This window comes from Poecile atricapillus, chromosome 7 (assembly GCF_030490865.1).
Source record: "Poecile atricapillus isolate bPoeAtr1 chromosome 7, bPoeAtr1.hap1, whole genome shotgun sequence".
NCBI classification, from domain to species: Eukaryota; Metazoa; Chordata; class Aves; order Passeriformes; family Paridae; genus Poecile; species Poecile atricapillus.
In genome coordinates this window covers 24,093,099-24,111,820 of record NC_081255.1, presented here as the reverse complement: position 1 = coordinate 24,111,820, position 18,722 = coordinate 24,093,099, and the positions used below count along the sequence as shown (strand labels likewise).

The 18,722-nt window shown below is 46.1% G+C and overlaps 1 protein-coding gene across 6 annotated transcripts in view; it reads left to right on the top strand.

The window, feature by feature from the left end:
- Nucleotides 1–18,722, top strand: part of ERI3 (ERI1 exoribonuclease family member 3) — a 130,505-nt gene that overhangs the window by 51,150 nt on the left and 60,633 nt on the right. For 5 of the 6 annotated variants that reach the window (XR_009278036.1, XM_058843317.1, XM_058843315.1 and 2 more), the window contains one exon: nucleotides 873–945. Coding sequence is in view for 5 of the 6 variants with exons in the window: in XM_058843317.1 (XP_058699300.1) it covers nucleotides 873–945 (73 nt within the window). In the remaining variant the exon portion in view is untranslated. Of the gene's footprint in view, nucleotides 1–872; nucleotides 946–15,739; nucleotides 15,924–18,722 lie in introns of those variants that run through there. The other variant, XM_058843318.1, reaches the window with a different exon arrangement.

Below are 18,722 nucleotides of genomic sequence, written 5' to 3'. Positions count from 1 at the left end.
GGCTTGGCTGGAGCCACACAGTTTGCAACTCAGCATCCCTGGCTGAGGGCCGCATCCTTGCTCCCCTGCAAACACATTGGGATCAGCACAGTGTGGGAGAAGCAGCTTTCCTGAGGTGCTGCTGTCCCTTCAGGCAATCTGCCTCTCTTACTGGCGCTGTTTTGTTTTGAGCCCTATTCCCTCGGCTTGCTGTAGGAAGGGAGAGGATCAATATGTGTGCTTGCAGCTCTGGCTGCTGTGCTCACATCCCGAGTGAGACACTGTACACCACTTTGTATCTTCAGAGTTGTGTCTGCTCTCTTCTTCCCAGCACCTGCTTGGAAAAGAGCCTCTGCTTTCTTGGCGCTTCAGCATTGGTATCCAAAAAATGAATGTTGTGGTACCTCCTTCCCTCCTTCATATCTCTTCTGATGTTTTAACCGTAAAGGCCAAATGGAGAAGCACCATGGCATGACAGGTGAATGGTCAGTCCTTCATACAGTCTGGCCTGTAGGCTGCTGGCAGAGCAGGATGGTTTTGCAGGGATTTGTGATGGGTTTGCTTAGCCAAGGACAGCCTGGATACTCCAGTCGTGTTTGTGTGTTAGCCAGTGTGGAGAAGAGCTGAGTGCTGCACTTGTACACAACTGTTCAAAATGTTTAGTCTAAAAGGTTTCAGCAGCCTGGATGTGCCTGGATGTATGTAAGTCTTAAGCCAAGCTGTACTCTCATGAGATTTTTTTGCCAAGAGCTATGGTGTTTCTGATGTGCAGCATGATGTTACAGCAGATTTGAGAGTCTTTTCCATCTCTGAACAAAATGCACTTAAGAAAACAGAGTTTGTGTTGTCAAGACACTGATTGAATCAAACTTGCTCTCTCTTCTCTCTTACAGGTTACCAGGACAATGCCAGTACTTAGGGCTGCCGGTTGCTGATTACTTCAAACAGTGGATTAATCTGAAAAAGGTACTTCTGTGCAAACTGCCATGGTCCCTATCTCCCTGTCTCCCTCCTCCCCTTGTCCTTCACTTTTCCTCTTTAAGGAGGTATCTAATAACTACTGCTGTTTTGCATTGAAATGAGTTATTTTCTCAGAAGCTGGGCTGAGCGAGTCCTCCAGCTCCCTATTGTATCTCCTCTAATAGAGTCTTACTGTACTTGATGGGATGTGTTCTGCAGCTGGGGAGAATCCCATTGTGACAGGCACAGTGCAATGTCTCTGCATAATATTGGGACACTGTGAGACCCCTTTTCAGTGAAGGTTGTGTTGTCGCCAGTACTGCTGACTTTGTTTTGTTTTGCAGCCATATAAGGCTCCTAGGAGCATCGTCCCCATCAGATGAAATTCCAGTTAATAAATGTGGAAATACTCCAATATAAAAATCAGCATTTCTCTTTGTGGTGTGGGGAAAGGGAGCTGTCTCTGCAGCACATCCACCTCAGAGATCAATGATCACTTTGCTAACCAAAATGCCTTGGACTGAATACTGTCTGGTGCTTTGTCTTTTGCTCCATGCCTTCACTGGGTGGTTAAGGAGCAGCATGCTGTGCATCCACAAGGACTCCTGGCACAGCTTCTTCATCTGCACAGAAAAACATGATGATGCCATAAGTCACAAACCAAAGTGGGAAGAAAACAAGTCTGATTACAAGCAGAAGCAGAGTGAGGGAGGAGGTTGCGGTCTGTGCACAAGAGAAATTGGGGTGGCCCTCCTGACTAAACCTTTAGATGAGTAAGATTCCCTTCCCCCATCCAATTTAGTGCTTTATTTGGGTGTCTATGCCTTTTCCTGGTAATTAAGGGTCTCAGTAAGCGGAATTTTCTTATAAACAGCTCATTGTTTTTGCGGGCTTTTCTTTTGTTCTTTTTATTTATTTATTGTTTTAAATGGAAGTGTGAGTGACAGGCTGAGCGGCCGCAGAAGGACAATTTGCATGATCTGTTCCGTCAAATAGGGTAGAACATGAACTTAACAAGGGATGCTGGCAGCACATTCCTGGATGAACTTGTCAAAGGGTCTTGTATTTCCCTGCTGTCAGAGCAAATCTTTTGGCTGATTGCTGGTCCTTGGTAAATGAAATCTGAAAGCACATTGGGGCATTCTGCAGTTCAGTGACCATTAATGATCGCCATTTGAAGTTCACTAAACTTCCGGTGAGTGGATAGCAGCTATATAACCAGCAGGTTGATGGCTGCAGAATAATAATACTAAAAAAAAAAAAAATCCCTGTGTACTGTGATATTTGCTAAGAAGTAGGTTGATCCAGCCATGCTCCTCCTCTGGGCCTTAGGATTAATGACTTATGGCACTCTCCCGTAGTTCAAGGCTCCTGGATTTAGTGTGTTAGGAGGTGGGATTCATCATTATGTAGGTGTCCAGGCAGTTGTCTCTTCTTCAAGGTGAGCGTTCGTGTATTGCATGTCAGCAAGTACTAAGATACTAAGCTGAAGGCTTCTAAGCATCCATGAAGTCCCAAGCACAGAGCTAAAGGCAGGAGCAGGAGGGAAGTTGTTACAGTGAAATCCTCCCCTCTTCAGCTACCTGAAAGGGTAACATGCTGAGCATGTAGGATGGGGGCATGTGGGTTGGGTTGTCCTCCTCTGCAGATGTGTTACTTGGAAAGTAAAGCTTCAGCCTCCTTTAGACTGTGCAGGAAAGGGGATGTGAGAGAGAACTGCTGATCTTCCAACCCCTCTAGTCCCTTAAAAACAAAGAAGTTTTTCTGACACTTTAATACCTGACATCCTCTGAACACAGAATGGTTCGAGGGACCCTGGTCACTTCATAGGAAGTAACCCATGTTGCAGAGGAGAGCAGGGACCTCTTCTGTCTTGTGGCTAAGAGCTGCTTCTCCTGCGACTTGCTCTTACCCTGGGGCGGTGATCTTTCTATGCCATGCACTGCTTTCAGGTGCTTGTGGGGCAGCTGCCTGTGTGTTTTCACGAGAGAGAATTTCCAGCCTAGATAACTAATTCTGTCCAAGCAGATGGACCCATTGGAGACTCAGTCTCTATTGAATGAGCTCCCAGTGTGAGACAGATAAGAGTGGACAGGTAACTAGCCCCCCATTCTTCCCTGCATACCTCAGTTGGCCCTTTTTCCCCTCCCTCTGGCACATTCCTTACTTAGAAATACCTCCAAGGCTGAGTTTGCCTTTGACCTGATCCATGAAGTAAGTGGAGGTGTTGGAGGGTGGGTGGGGCTTGCAGTGTGAAACTGATGATTTCTAGGTCATGGATAATGCAGAGACATGAATGTTTCAGATCTCAAGAAAATAGGCATATATGACAGCAGTTTCCTGAAGGATGGCCCCACCTGCATCTGCTGTATCTTCTTTGAGTCTTTATGAGCAGTGACAACAAGAGGACCTTTCTGAATTAGGGAGCTCCTGCTGCAACTACCAGGCAATGCTGAAGTAGGATTACACACAGACAAGTCTGTGTACCTATGTGTATTGCAGTAGTAACAAAATATGTTCCAGATTCTTCTGCCAATGCACACACAGCTTCAGGTCCTTTTTGTCTCTGTTTTTTATAATTTTTAAAAAACAGTCCTTGTCTGGACTCCCTCTGCCACAGCATGGGATGCTCCAGAGCTCAGCAGATCTTCTTCTGCAGTGGTGAGTCTTTCTCAGAGTTCATTTGCCAATAAACTTCCCTTTCGACTGCTGTACTGCAGGAGCAGTTGAGGTAAGAATTTTGTGCCTGCAGGCAGCTTTCACAATTTCCAAGACCTGCCTCTCAGGCAAGCTGGAGAGAGAAATTGCCCCTAGTAGCTGTCACGCTTGCTTTGCCTCAGGCAAACTTGTTGGATTGATCTGGCCATTCAGGTGGTGGTGAGCTCCACATCTGACTGTTGCAATGGTGGCCATAGTGTCTTGGGATCAGTAAAAAAGCCTTCTGTGGAGGAGAAGGCGGAGGGGGAAGCTGCCTGTGCATTTGACTATTATTGCTGAAGTTTTACCTTGCCCTGTGCCCCCCCAGCCTGCTAATGCATCCCTTCTGTCAAGCCTGATCGGTGTTTGCTGACATTTTTAATGTCACTGAGCGATCTTGTATCTCTAGTGAACTGTCAGTGTAGAGCTGACTCGGGGCAGAGAGTTTATCATGTTCTTCACTTCGATTAGCTCAGCCTTGTGGGAGGGGAGCAGAAAGCAGAGGAGGCTTTCTTTGAATGCTGCAACATTTCAGATATCCCCCTAAACCATCTCAACAGAGAGCCACCATCCCATCTGCCAGTTCTCCTTAGGTACCTATCATGTTGATCTGCAGAGGCCCCATGGGTTAGGACTGAGGTGCAGAACCTGAGCTACATCACTGGAGATGAATGCTCAAAGTAGAAATAACAGAGAGTGCTTCATGTCTGGAGAGAGGGGCACCAGCAGAGTAATGTGTACAGAAAGCAAGAGACCATGGGTCAAGATTTATGCAAAAAGGAAAGTTGCTGCACCTAGCAAGCTACAACCAAGCTGCTGCCCTGAGAATATCCTCAGATAGCCTGGGTAAATCCATTACTGCTTATTCTAACACAAGGATCAGCTCTCATTTGTGATCCCTCTGCTCTTTTAGGAGCCTCTGTGGTTTGTGCCCCAGGTCCCACTAGACTTAGCAGCATGGTTGGTCCTGTGAGGAATCCTTACCTCTGGGGCTGGGACCAGTGCTGTGTTAGGCTGGGGACACAGTGCCTGCAATCACAGGGTGTCCAAGAATGGGAATGGGAAACACAACAGGCAGTTGGTAGTTGTCATCACCATTGGTCTGGGAGCATGTCACTGAAGGGAGAGCCGTTTAAAGGAGGAAGGAGGTGGAGGAAGAGAGGTGAAGATAGATTTTCTTACAATGAGCTTTTGCAAGAAGAATGTTAGAAACACAATGAGGGTATCAAAATGGCCAGACCAAATATGTAACCCAGGTTATCTTTATGCCAGAGGCCAGTAGCCAGTGCTTGTGGGTGTAACAGGGAGAGCATGGCTTGAGTCAGCTTTCTCTGATTCCCAGCAATTGCCTCAAGAACTGAGAGCTGTCCCTGGACCACTGTATCTAGTACCTACTGTTTTTACCAGAAACTTGTACGCCCTTTTCTGAATCTGCTCATGCCTTCAGTTTCTACAGCATCATGCAGCAATGACTTTTGCTATTTGATTATGCATCAATTATACTCTGTTTACTCATATATTGTGTGAAGATGCAGATCCCTTTGTTTCTTTTAAACCTATTGTCAGATCATTTTCTTGTACCTAGATCTTGTATTGCGTGAAAGAACACGTTTCTAGTTCTTCTTCTTACTCTTGATTTGAGACCTCAGTCATATTCTTGCTCAACTGTCTTTTCCAGCACAGCAAAACTTGTTGGAGGGCTCAAGGCACAAAGGCACTTGTGGTCTCTGTGACTCTATAACTGGCTTGTGGAAGTTATTCTTAACATGTGTACACTATCCTGATCTTTCATTAATTCTCTGGATGTTTTGCAGTTAAAAGATAAGAGGAATGTTTTATGTATCCACTAAGGGTTTGTTTTATTCCTTGTTTCTCAAATTATGTATATATTTTTATTTTTTTTTAAATAATACAATCATCATACCCATCACAGAGCTGTCCCTTTCTCCACATAGCAATCCTGGGATCTTTGACCATCTTTGATTTCTGTTCAGAGGGTGCAGCCTGTCTTTAGATACAGTAATAGTGGCTGCTTTAGGAGTGACAGAAAACTGGTTTTAGTTTGATCCTCCTGAAATTCAGGGGAGTTTTTATGAAAGGCAAGAGTAGAATGATGTGTGTGAAGGAATGCAACTTTCCTTCTCTGGGCATGATGAAACAGGGTTGACAGAGCTTTGCAGAGCACAATGGTGGGGTGCTGTGGCTGTACACAGAGCTAGCCTTTCCCAGGGCCAGCCTTTATTGATCTGTAGATATTCCTGTTTGGAAGCAAACTGTTAATATACATTCACATATGTTTTAAGGTCACCTACTTGCATTGTGAAATCTGTCAGAGGAGGCATGTAATAGGATGTTTTTGTTAATATTTGGCTACTAGAAATAAACACATCTTAAACAAACAAAGATTTGCTAACAGCTTTCTGTCTCTCCTCTGAATTAACAATTCCTTCTGCCTTTGGGGTGGGAGGAAGGGCTCAGAGTACTTCTCAAGCACTTTGTGCTGAAGTGTCTTGAGTGCTTTGGATGAAGATCGTTGGAATGGGTGAGAAATGTGTTAACCCATATATTTGGAAGTTGCTTTTGTGAGGTTTAAATTCTTGAGGACTTAGAGTGATTGTTATCAATTTCCTGTTTATTGAATTACTGGCTGCAGGGAATATAAAATGCCTGGTAAGGTTAGAAATGCGAGAGGAGGAGTCCTCAGGCAAAGTGCTTCATGGCCAGAGCTCCAGTCACATGAATAAATGTTGCCTTCTAGCTGCAAAGAACTGTGCCCAGGGCTTTGCTTGTTTGCAACATGGGTGTCTGTTCTGAGACCCTGTGAAACCTTCCTTCAGTGGGACCTGGGCTTGCTTGGTTCCTCACCCCATCGGTGAAGCTCTTGGCTTTGGAAAGTCTCAGAGGGCACAAATGGGAGAGGTTGCGAAAGGAAGCACAAGGAGAAATGTGACTTGGGGGCTAGGACAGTAAGGGTATCTCTTCCATAGAGATGAGGGAAGGAAAGTGTCTGTGGAATGGCATTTGTTCATAGTTAGAAGGAAATGGAAGGAATTGCTTATAACAGCAAAATGACTATGCTTAATAAATACTCTGCTCTGTATTTACAGAAAGGCAGAGGTTGCCATATTGCTGAGCAAGAGGTTTGCTGTTACAACACAATTTTCTGATAAAGTCAAGTGGTGAATTGGTTGGCATTTTGCATAGCTGGTTTACAGGACTTCTAAGAGCTGGCTGAGATGCCCTGGACTATTAATAAGTCTTTGAACATGGGGCAAGTTCTAGAGGACTGGAAGAAAGCTAATGTTGTATCAGTAATTTAGAAGGGCAAATGGGATGACCGATGAAGTAATTATAGCCCTATCATCTTGACATTAATTCTGGGCAAAGTAATGAAAAGCCAGATATCATAGTTGATTAATAAAGAATGAAAAGAGGGTAATATAATGCCAATCAATGTGGATTTATGGAAACTAGATCTTTTTCAAACTAACTTGATATTTTTTTTATGAGAATACATGTTTGGTTGATAAAGGTAACCATGTCAATGTAATATACTTCTGGAAGGCATTTGACTTGGTACCTTATGACATTTTGATTAAGAAACAAGAGTGATACAAAATCAACATGGCACACATTACATTGATTAAGAAAGAGCAAACTGACAGCTCCTAGCATTTAATTGTAAATGGATAATCATCATGGAGTGCATGTCTTCCTAGTGGGGTCCCACAGGGATCTATTTCTCAGACCTCTTGTATTTAACACTTTTGTCAATGCCCTGAAAGAAAACATAAAAATAATTTTCAAAAACATGAGCAGATACTGCATCCAGAAGGTGGCTGCTGTTGGATTTATAAACAGGCAATGGTGAGGGGGAGCAGAGGTGCTGGATCATTTCTTTCTTTGGGTCTGGTTTGACCAGTATGGGATGTTGGATCCAATCTGCATCAGAAAGAATTCTGGAAACTTGAAGACTGGATGAGAACTGCAAGACCAGAGGAGCACTCGCCATGCAGTAACAACCCTGGGAGCGGTTTAGCTACCAGAGCCATTAGTACCAGAGAAGGGTAAGGACTGTAGTTGCCAAGCATCTAAAGGGAGAGCCAAGATATGACAAGAGGTTCCTTCACAGAAGCAGACAAAAGCATAAGGAGTTCCAGTTCCTGGAAGCCAAAGCAAGGTAATTCAGGTGCAGATCTTTACAGTGTGGGGTAATTAACCGTTGGAACAACTTAGTGTGGGCTGTGGTGGATTACCCATCTTAGGAGGAAGGGTGTTTTTCCTAAAAAACATCAGCTGTGGTTTAGACAGGAATTTGGGGCAGTGCTGTGGCCTGTGCAGGTCAAGCCAGCCGGTTTTGGCTGTTTCTTCTACCGTGATGATCTTTTCCCATCTTGCACAGCTCTGGCTGCTCTGTTCCCTTGCAGTGAGAGCACTCTCAAGGGCTCCTGGCTTGGGGAGCACAGACAGCAAGAGCAACACAAGGCTGGGAATGGAGGGGGAAGTATCCCAGGGAATGCAGCACCTCTGGCATGGGCAGAAGAACCCTCCTGCTCCGAGGCTAGAGCACAGCAGCCATCCACGACTTCTCCTTTAAATCTGTCGTGCAGCTGTCTGAACTCTGAAATTTCTTTCACTCTCTCCCTCGCCTTGTTAACATGTGTTGCCTTTGGGGTAATCAGGGAAAAAATATTATGTCCTTTTACAATTACCGGGTTTTGGAATATTAAAATGTCTCTCTGCATCGGCAGTGTTATTTTGATTGGTATTCTAACCTTTGACTAGCCCATAAAGCGAGCCGCTCTTCAAGCCAATATTGCGGGACTGAAATTTAATTCCGAAATGATTCCAGATAATAGGGAGACAGATAATATATGCATGAAGGATATTATGTTTGGACTAAATGCAGCAGGGCCAGGGCTTGGGAGTTGAATAATAGCCCAGAGTGAGTTATAATCTGTGGGACAGAAATACCTTACTGTCAGGGCCAGGAGAGGAACTCTTAAATCAAAGGGAGGCAGATGAGGAGGGAGTTGAGGATAGTCATCTCAACGGGAAAGGGCATCCAGGAGAGGCCTTAAAGGAGCAGCCCTTTCTGTCCTTTTGCAGAGCAACCTGTCCTTCCTTTCCTACTTAATAAGGAGTGCTGAGTGAAAACATACTTCCAAGGAAAACCAATAGGCAGGGATTCTGGAAGTTCTTGGCAGTCTTTTCCTTTTTGTCTTCCTGGATTCATTAGAAGAAGGTACAGCATGGGTTGATGTCTCAGTCTCCCCAGAAGTTGTACCAGATGGACCAAGGGGTTGTTGTTGTAGTGAGTTTGCAATACATGCTAAGGTAGAGTGCTCACATAACACAGAGTAATCATTGGAGTTGATTTTGACATCCACTATCACATACAACAAAGAAAGCACAGGCATGGTGTGTGGGCTACATGGACAGCAGCTGCTGTTCAGGGCTCTGCCCATGACATTCTCAGCCTGGAACTCATTGCCAGGCAAGGCTGTTTGCTTCACTCAGACTTGCTGCCTAAGCTGGTGACTGGAGACACACAGTAGAAGTATCTTCTGTGACAACAGAGGTGCAAATTCAGTGACTTTTAAACATTGAAGGCTTTAAGAAACAACACCTCCCTCTGGGGTCTCTGTACCAGAGAAGGGAACTTGTGGTTTTTGCTATTTACTCCTCTACAAGTGGCACTTTGTTCTTTGCCAGCATCTTCCAAGCGTGATGGAGTAGTCAGCAGAATACTCTCCATTCTGGAGTATCTCAGTCCTATAACTTAACCTGCTGGGCAAGGTGTTGGGAGCTTTCTGTAGGTAGACTTTTCAGAGCATTGCAGATAACTGTGCTGCCAGCTGTCCTGGGAGGAGGGGAACTGAACAGGCAGAGATGGAGAATGATGTCTGCTGCTGGGTGACACAAACCCATGTCGATATAACAGGCTTTGGCTCAGTGGCACGAGCTTATAGTTTCAAAGTAATGATCCCAGCCTCACATTTCATTTCCTTGCCTTGCAGTCTCAGGAGCTGGTCTTGCTACAGCTGAGAGGGGCTCTAGATGTAGCCTGGAGGCTTCATTGGTTTTGGATGACTTGAACGATAACATACATGCCCCTCTCAGGAGGGCAGAAATAAAGAGTCTCCATTTTTGCCTAAATCAAATTATTTTGTGTTTCACTCTCCTTTGATTTTTGGTTTTAGGGTTTTTTTGTGAATTACATCATCAAAACACAGTAGTAATTTTCTGTGGACCTTGTGTCTGTACAATTGTTCAGAGAGACAAGAAAGATGTGATCCCCTGAGGGTTAATGTAGTTATATGGAAGCTACTTAGAGCTACTTCAGGGTAAAGGGGACGCCTGAATATTTTGGTCCTATTAATAACAAGTTCTTCCTTGAACTTCCTTCCATCCTCCTTGTAGCTATTCTGCATGTTTTCTCATGGCATCTCACACACAAGTTAACTTCTTTACCATCAGGGTTCTCCTACATTCTCTTTTGCTAATACATACTAAAATGTGCTAGGTGCATGTTAAAGTTCACCTCTTTTCCTAGGCAGGGTGTTTTGCAGCCTGGTCTTAGCCTTCAGAACAAACAAGTTTAACATCCTGCCTTTGGGGAGGACCTGGTACAGGTGGAAAAACCCGGAGAGGAGCAGAAGGGTCAGAGAACTGGAAGACACGACCTCCAGAGGAAGACTGAGGGATTTAGAGGACAAAACCTCCAGCTGCACCAGGGGACATTTAAGTTGGACATTTGGAAGAATTTCTTCACAGAAAAGGCGATTAGATATTGGAAAGGGCTGCCCAGGGAGGTGGTGGGATCACTGGCCCTGGAGGTGTTTAAGGAAAGACTGGATGTGGCACTCAGTGCCATGGTCTGGTTGACAAGGTAGTGTTAGGTCATAGGTTAGACTCCATGATCTCAGAGGTCTTTTCCAACCTAATTGCTTCTGTGATCTGGGATATTCAGCCTAGAGAAGACTAAGCAGAAATCATTTTTGAGGAATGAAAATGCTCAGTTTCTGATTGGTTGTGGTGTATGGCTCTTGACCAGCTGCAAGATCAGTAAGCAGTCTCCATGGATAAGAGCAGGAATATGGGACCTCTAGCTCTTGTGAGTTCAGAAGAATGTGGTGGGGATGATTTGGGTAGAGCAGGTCCTGCCTTGAAGCAAACAGTCAGCCATCACTTCTCCCGTCTTGCTTGCCCTGTGTGCTGATACTATGTCCTTTGCCCTTGCACTGGGACATGGACTGTCTGCGTTCCTTGGGACACATCACTGAAGCTCAAGAGTACGTGAGCTGGGAAAGAAGGATATTTTCCTTGGGTGCCATGTACAGTCTCCACGCCCCTTCTGATGCTGTCTGCCCAAATCCCAGATGTTTGAACTGGGAAAATCCCAAGGCAGACTTTATTATTTGGCAGTGCCTTTGGGCTTCAAGTAAGAACCAGGGCCTCCTGTAGCCACGTGATACAGAGGGCTCTCAGGTAAGGTCAGAAGGTATTGATTCAAGAGAAGCTGCACAACTGTGTTCCTTGGCCCCATGTAGCCTGTAGCTGCTGGACGAAGCAGGGAGGAGAATTTGTTGCCTTTGATCGTTTTTTAACCAGGGCAAAAGATTTGCCTTTTAGGTGAAATTCTGAGCAGCGGTTTGCTGAGCACACTGCGATGGTCACTTTACCAAAAGCATCCTTGTCTGTGCAAGTGGTTGGAGGCAGGTTGGCATTTGTGATTCTTTCCATGCACATAGTTTTAGCTGCAGGCAAAAGGCAGAAAGGCAGCTGCTCAGACCTTGCGTGCTGCTCTTCCTGCTGAGTGCCATATTGCTTGGATGTACATCACGGTGCCTGCATTCCCCATGCTGGGGGATTTGAACATCTGTCCCCTGCACCAAGGAGCCTCCTGGTTTCCATCTGGCTGTGTGTGTGTGCTGCTGCTGAGGTTAAACATACTGCTCAGACCTTTGTTCCATGGGTCTGGTTGTCTGCTTGCAGGTTGAGGAAGGAGCCGTGCTGACACTCCTGGTCCTGCCTCTTTATGGGGGTGTGTGCTCTTGGTGCCAAAGACAAAAGTTTTAGAAAGAGCTTGCACCCAGACTTGGTGCCCTGAGCGTGGCAGGCCAGGAGCAAGCCCAGGGAACCACAAGAATGGTCAGAATTAGGCATTCGTGAGCTGGTGTCATGGGTCTGGCATTTTACCTGCACACAGGACTGAGGCTGTGCCTACAGGGCACTAGTGCTGTTGGCAGAAGCTGGGGCCTCCAGTCTCACCTGCCTGTTTATGTGAAGCTGTGGAGTGTCCTGCATTTCCCCACGTTTCACTTGCTGAGGTTCACCAGAGGGGCTGTAACCCTCTTTGTGCCCCGGTATTGTGAGAGAGAAGCCAACCCCAGGCCTGACACAGCTCCGTGCAGTCAATACTGGAGCAAGGCTGGAGGAGAAGGGATTAGAGGCAGGGCATGTTTTACAATAATCCTGCAATGTGTGCTGCATTTCAGGCCAGGAAGAGCTGGGAGTTGAAGGCACTAATGTGTGAAAAATGGGATTAAAACACTGGCTGGTTTGGTCCTCATTTTCCTACCAAGGTAGCATAGCTACAAAGGGAGAGTGCTTGCCATCACCACCAGCAACAGCAGACAGGTTTATGGTAGCCATTGGCTTACCATAAGTGGGAAGAACAGAACTTTGTTTTTTGTTGTTTTTCTTTTTTGTATGAGATGTTCCCGGTACCCTGTGCCATGTGTACTACTGTACTACTGAAAGGGTTGGGACTTTGCTACTGGTGTCTTGGGTGGGAAAGTGTGGGTGTGCAGCTGCTGCCCCATTGCACAGAAGCATACCAGGGCTTGGCTTTGGCTTCTCATGGGCTCAATATAAAGTGGCCTGAGATGGTGAGCAGTGAGATGGGAGATACAGTAGTGGAATTTGTATATTAATAACTTGCAGTACTTCACACTCATTAAATTAATTAATTAAATCACTCAGAACCCCAAGGCTACTAAGCAAGTTGATTTCAGAGTTAGGATTAAAAGTCTCCTGTCACCCTTCCCCCATGCTGGCGTAGCACTTCTGGCTTCATCCTGGCTTTTGCTCTTTCCACTTGCAGGTTTCCGTGCTTGAACTCTGCAGCCCAAGGATTGAATCTGTCAAAGTGGCTTTTCTAAGAACTGGCTGAAAAGTCTACAGATATGATCTGCTTTTGTTTAGAAAACAACCCATCTTTTGTCCTTGTCTGGGCACAAATTTCTCTTATTTTGTGGCCTGCTGGGAAGGGCAGCTCTCATCACTCTGAAGCATGAGCCCAGCTAGGGTCTATCCCACAGTGACTGCCTTTCCCAGTTACCTGGGCACTGTCTCCTACAGACCAGGACCATCTTCTCCTTGGGTGCTCTGACATGAGTGTTGCTGTTATCTTTATAGGGCATCAAAGCTCCTGAGCAAATAGTCATTCCCAAGCTCACTGAGTACCCATCAAATTCTCAGCAGTCCCTTCTGGGTATCAGTAGGTGTGGTGGGGCAAGATGCTTTTATTTACTGATAAACATGCACCCTTCCTTCCTTGTCTTCAATATTGTGTTGCAAAAGCTCATAATCATGTTGTTTGATGTTTTCCTGGACATCCTCTCCACAGCTGAAAATGCAGGTTTCATGACTGATGGATCAGCTCCATCCACATCACCTTTCTTTGAGTCAGGACATTGGCATTTATTTCAACACTGCACTCAACATACCTGAAAGCAAATGACTTACATTAAGCCATGCAGGATGGTGTGTAGTTGAGCTGTTGTCTCTCCTCCAAGCATTGGTTGACATCCCTGATGGTTTTAGTGGTTTGGAGATGAAACCTCAGTGTACTGTTCTGCCAGTGCTTCTCCTGCATGCATCCTGCAGATGTGTTTTTAAACAAACTGTAGATATTTAGTGTGTGGTTTGTGTCAATTTCAGGAAAGCCTGTTCTCTGTGCTTTCCCAGTGTGGTAACCTCTGTCAGCCTGGCCCTGATTGATGCTGTTAATATTTGAGAGATCATTTGGGATCTCTGCCTTGGCTGCGCTCCTCACTCAGGGAAGAACTGTCCTGTGTGGATGCTGCAGCTGCCAGCAGAGTGTGCTTCTTGCCTGATAGTGTGTTTTGGAGGAGGCAGGTCTACCAGGATTATGGGTAGCATGAAACTTTCGAAGAGCTTATTTCTAACCTCCAGCAGGTCCAGACTGGGCCTTTATTTCTGTGGGTGAGGGTCTTTCAGCCTCCCTGGGACATGTCATTCTGTTCTTGCCTTTTGGCACCAACTGTATTTGGACACTGCAGTGGAGGGGTGTCCTCACACCTCTGCTCAGCCCTTCCAGGTACTGGAGCTGGCCTTGGCAGAGCTGCCAAACCAGAAACAGCTCTGAGTCTCTCCTGTGTTTTGGGTCTCCCTTTGCCATCGTACCACATATGTTTTGCCCGTATGGAGCTGGTTCTGCTGCACTGTTCCTTCCCCTGTGAGGACAGTCCATGCTGATCAGGAGGTGACTGGTCCTCTGTTGGTAACTCTGCCACACACAGTTTTCAGCCACCTCCCAGCTGCTGCACATGGACTGTCTGCTCTAAGCAGTGGAGGCACTTAGAGCAGTTCTCTTGCTCATTTCTCTTGCTGCAGGAGAGTTCTAGTGACACATTCCTTGCTCAGCCCTCTCTACAGGGCCCAGATAAATCCAGTTGTATGAATGGGGCTGACATGCTGCAGATAGGGGCTCCAACAGATCCAGGAGACAGTAAAGCCATGTGTCTGAATACCAGACTGTGTTTGCTCTGCCTAATTATCAAAAGTATGAGTTTGTTCTGCTAGGTGCACATTATGCCTTTATTGTGGTGTAATTATGCCAGCTGCCTATGTTTAGTGTCATAAAAAGGAATAAAATGCCCATTACCCGCCTAAAGAATTCTTCTTGTGGGTTTTTTTTATTTTTATTGCTCTGGAGTACACAGTGGGGATAACTTTGATCGGCAATTCTCCATGCAAAATAGCTAGTGAAATACTGTGCCTTTCAGAGAGCTCCTCCAGCCAGCAGCCTGCAAAGGCAGCTGGCCCACGAGCCTCACCTGGCGATGCCTCTGTTGCTTTCTACCAGCCCGATCTGGTGGTCAAAATGGTGAAGGCACCGCAAAGCCTTCCTCTGCAGGAGCTCGACTGCTTTCCAGCAGCATTTTCCTGCTGCCATCCTGGTCCCAAAGCTCTCTCCTGCCGACACAGCATGTGAGAGGTGCAGGATGCTTTCCAAGCCTGGGAAAAGATGCAGCCTCTCTACCTGTTGACTTACTCGGGAAGATACAACGGTGCCTGGGTCTGGCTGAGGTATTTTTTGGGCGGAATGTTGTGTTTAGGAGTCCCATGCCACGGGGAAGCACTTAAAGTTGTCGAGGGGGCAGCCCAGAGAGATGTGTGGGTGGGAGCCATGTGCTCCTTTGCCCTGCCTTGTCTGGAAACACAAGCCAAGTGTCATGAACCTGCCAATGGCTTGGTGGTGCTCTTGCAAGAGCAGGGATATCAAGCCTTATCCCCCAGCCAGCCCACAGCTCCTGCAGTTGGGTTTTGGCTGCTTTGAGGTTTCCTGTGGTGTCTAAATATCTGAGGCCATGTTTCTGTGGTGCTGAGAGATGCCTCAAAGGAGCCACATCCTCCAAGAGCTGAGGTTCTGTGCAAACATCAATTACTGAAACACATACCCTGCCAGGGAACAGCAGTGGGGGGCTTGCTTTGTGTGTGTAAATCCTAGGGGCATTTTGGTGATATTAAGTAATTTCTGACAGGAAAAAAATTAAAGCCCCATATCCAAATCCCACATCTTCAGAGGTTTTTAAAAGCTGCCTCTCTGCCTTTCCTTCTTCTAGTGTTTCAGTCTCTTAATTGGAAACTGACTTTATTAGCCTCGTTAGGAATGGTTAGTGCTGGCTATAGATAGCTCTTAAATATATGGTTTCGGTGGATGTTAAATCTCATGTGTTAGTTGGTAACTCGATGTTATGTTCAGTAGGTCCCTGATCCCCCCAGCCCAGCTGTGCCACAGATACCTTGCACAACGTCCCTTTTAATTCCCTCCACTTATTTTTTACATCAGGTGTTCCTTGAAGTGGCCTTCACAGTTCTCCACCCTTTCAGCCGACGACTACGTCAGGGGAAGATGGACTTGTGCCTCCCCGCAGCTTCATTGCATATGCACACGCTGTCTGCCCCGGCGGCACGATTGCCTTGGTGAAGAATCCAAGGGGCTGCTGATAGCAATCATTGATTAAGAGGGTAATTGTCCTGAAAATTCAGATTGATCAAAAGGCAGAAATGATAACTTGTGTAACTGTGTTTAAAACCACGTCCTGTCAATAGGGGAGACTGAGACGTGGCGAGCAGAAAGCAGGGAGAATTGGATGTGCAAGCAGGTGAGTGTGCCTGTGGTTCAGGGAGGAGGGGGAGCCATTCTTCCTTGGGGTCCATAGCAGGATGTTTCTTGTCACTGACGCTGGGCTATTGGAGATTCAATCACTTTTATCTTCCCCTCTCTCTCAATCCAAATGCCTTTTCATATTAGAAAATTAGAATCAGCTCTGCTCATGCAAGATTTATTAGCTCTGCTGAGCAATACCACAGAAGAGTAAATGATGTCGCATTTCAGGGGCTTTTTACACATTATGACCAAACTTGCAACTTCTGAAGTATTTTTCCATTGAGCCACTGCAGTATGTTAAAGGGATGGGGAGACAAACTTCTCTCTGGAAATAGTTCTGCACCAGTTCAGATATCTTTTCTTTATTATCAGAATGATTGGATTTGGATTCTAATACAGATCTTTTCTTTGGGCTCAGTTTCTGTGCTTATTGCTCTGGAAATCAAACTCTGAGAACTGAGCCTGTTTATCGCATTTTTTTCTTGGGTCCCTTTGTAGAAACTTTTTGGTGCTAAAATGGGTGTCTTTGGAGCTCTGCTGCTAGCTGGCACTCATTAACATCTGAAGAAGGCAAATCTTGTTTCCTGCTCACTTCTTTTCCATTGTGTTTTGCACTGGGTGGCTTCTTTTTAAAATGCCTTCTGACCTTGTGCCATACACAGCTCATGTTTTGAGTAGTGATGGTCCTTTGGACTTCGGGTAGTAGATGTTAAAGGTCTTTAAAGACATGAATTAATTTAGGCTCATACCACTCAACAGATGTTATTATGGGGATACTGAGGCATGGGGGATTGGATGATTTTCCTGTGATCCATATCAGAGATTGAAACAGAAATTAGGTCTCATCTCTCCTGCCTCTGGACATCAGCCACAAGGCTCGTTTGTGAGGCTTTTCACTTTCAAATTGCTTTGCAGGCATTAAATCCATGCAGCATCCTTGTGGGCTGGCTGCACAGGAGGGTCACTCAGCCACAGGAGTCAGAACGACCAGTTACTGGGAGCCTCTGTCTGAGCTGCGATTCAGTTTTTCTCCCCATCTCAAAAATTAAAGCACTTGAGTTACACTCACTGATTTCACTGATGCTACCTACACAAATCCCTGGTGCTCTGCAGCATTTCACCCCTCTCAGAATGAGCACTTTGTATGTAGCCCCTACACAAACATGGCTGTTGCCAAGGTAAACACCATTTTTCTGCTAGATCTGGTTTGGAATATTCTCAAAAGGGAGAAAATTTTTTTCCAGACATCGTCATTTAGGAAAGTAGCACCACACAGGGATACTGATGCCACTGCTCAAGTGTCTCACACCAAAACCAGCATTAAACAACAGAAGCTGGAATCAAGCTGTGGAAGGGAATAGTTCATTCATAGCTTCATCTGCTGTCATTATGGCATGGTGGAGCCCAGCACCTGCAGCTGAGTTTCTGCCAGTCTTTTGTCTATTTGGATCCAACTTTTTCTTGACATGGCTGAGCTGCTGGGAGGATTGCAGTGCAGACAGGGTGAAGGAGAGGTTTGGGCAGCCTCATGGTTAAGGTTCCAAATGCCCAGCAGCATCCTTCGCTTGGCAGGTGTAAAGGAACCTTATTAACAGGCAGTACTAATTGCATTTAAAATAGCACCATATTTGGACCTGTGCCAAATATGCCAGGCTAACTTGGTGCAAAGTTTTGCCCTTCGTCTTAACAAAAGCTCTTTCTGAAGAGCTGCTTAGAATTGTGTGTGGCTAGCAGGGAGGTTTCTCATCAGATGTCAGTGCTTGGGAGGCAGATACACTTGACAGGCAGAAGGACTTGACTTCTTCCCCTTCCATGTACAAGCACTATGTATTATTCAGGGTCTTCTTGAGTCAATGCTGGGTTATTAATCGGTCGTTTCTCTGCATGCTAAATTTGCCTACTAATTTCAAGGAAGAGGACTGTGGGTATGAGATTTCACAGTATTTTCTTTCCCTCTGTGAGTCTCTGAACACCCGTGTATGCAATCTGTGGCTGCTGCACCCCCTTGCTTTGGGTTCAGATGACATAGTTCTGCCTGTGCAGCAGCTGCATAGGGAGGCGAGGTCCATGTTATTGATGTAATGTTCCTGTATCCAGATAGTCACAGATGGTAGGGGAAGCAGGGGCAGGGCTGGGGCAATTAAAGCCTTGTTGAACCTTGAGGGACCAAGCAAGGCCCCCACACACCACCTTCTAAGGACTAGCAGTGCTACAGTCTCAGGTGTCACTCTGGTGTGGTGTCCAGGTGTGGGGCAGGCATTGTACACAGGCCAGGAGGGGTTTGATCCATGACATAGATGCTGTCCACTTCCCCTTGGCTCCTGCTCTGCTTGCAGACTGATGTAATGAGTTATTTGCAGCTGGTTTGGAGACAGTCTCTTGTCTTGGGACTCTCTCTCCCCTGTACCCCAGCCAGACTTTATGCTCTGGTCTCCTCTCACTCCACAAGCTCTGGCAGTGCTGCCTGTGGTAGGCAAGGCACGTGGGCCAGTAGTGCCTGCACGTTCCAGGAATCACGTCAGCTGTCATTACTTACATTACCTTGATTGGGAACAGTCAGTTATGTCACCGTTCATCATCGCGTCTCTCCCAGGAGATGCTGAGGAAGGAGGAGAGGAGCAGGAATTATAAAGCGCTTCTGCGGTGCTCTGCCAATCCCACT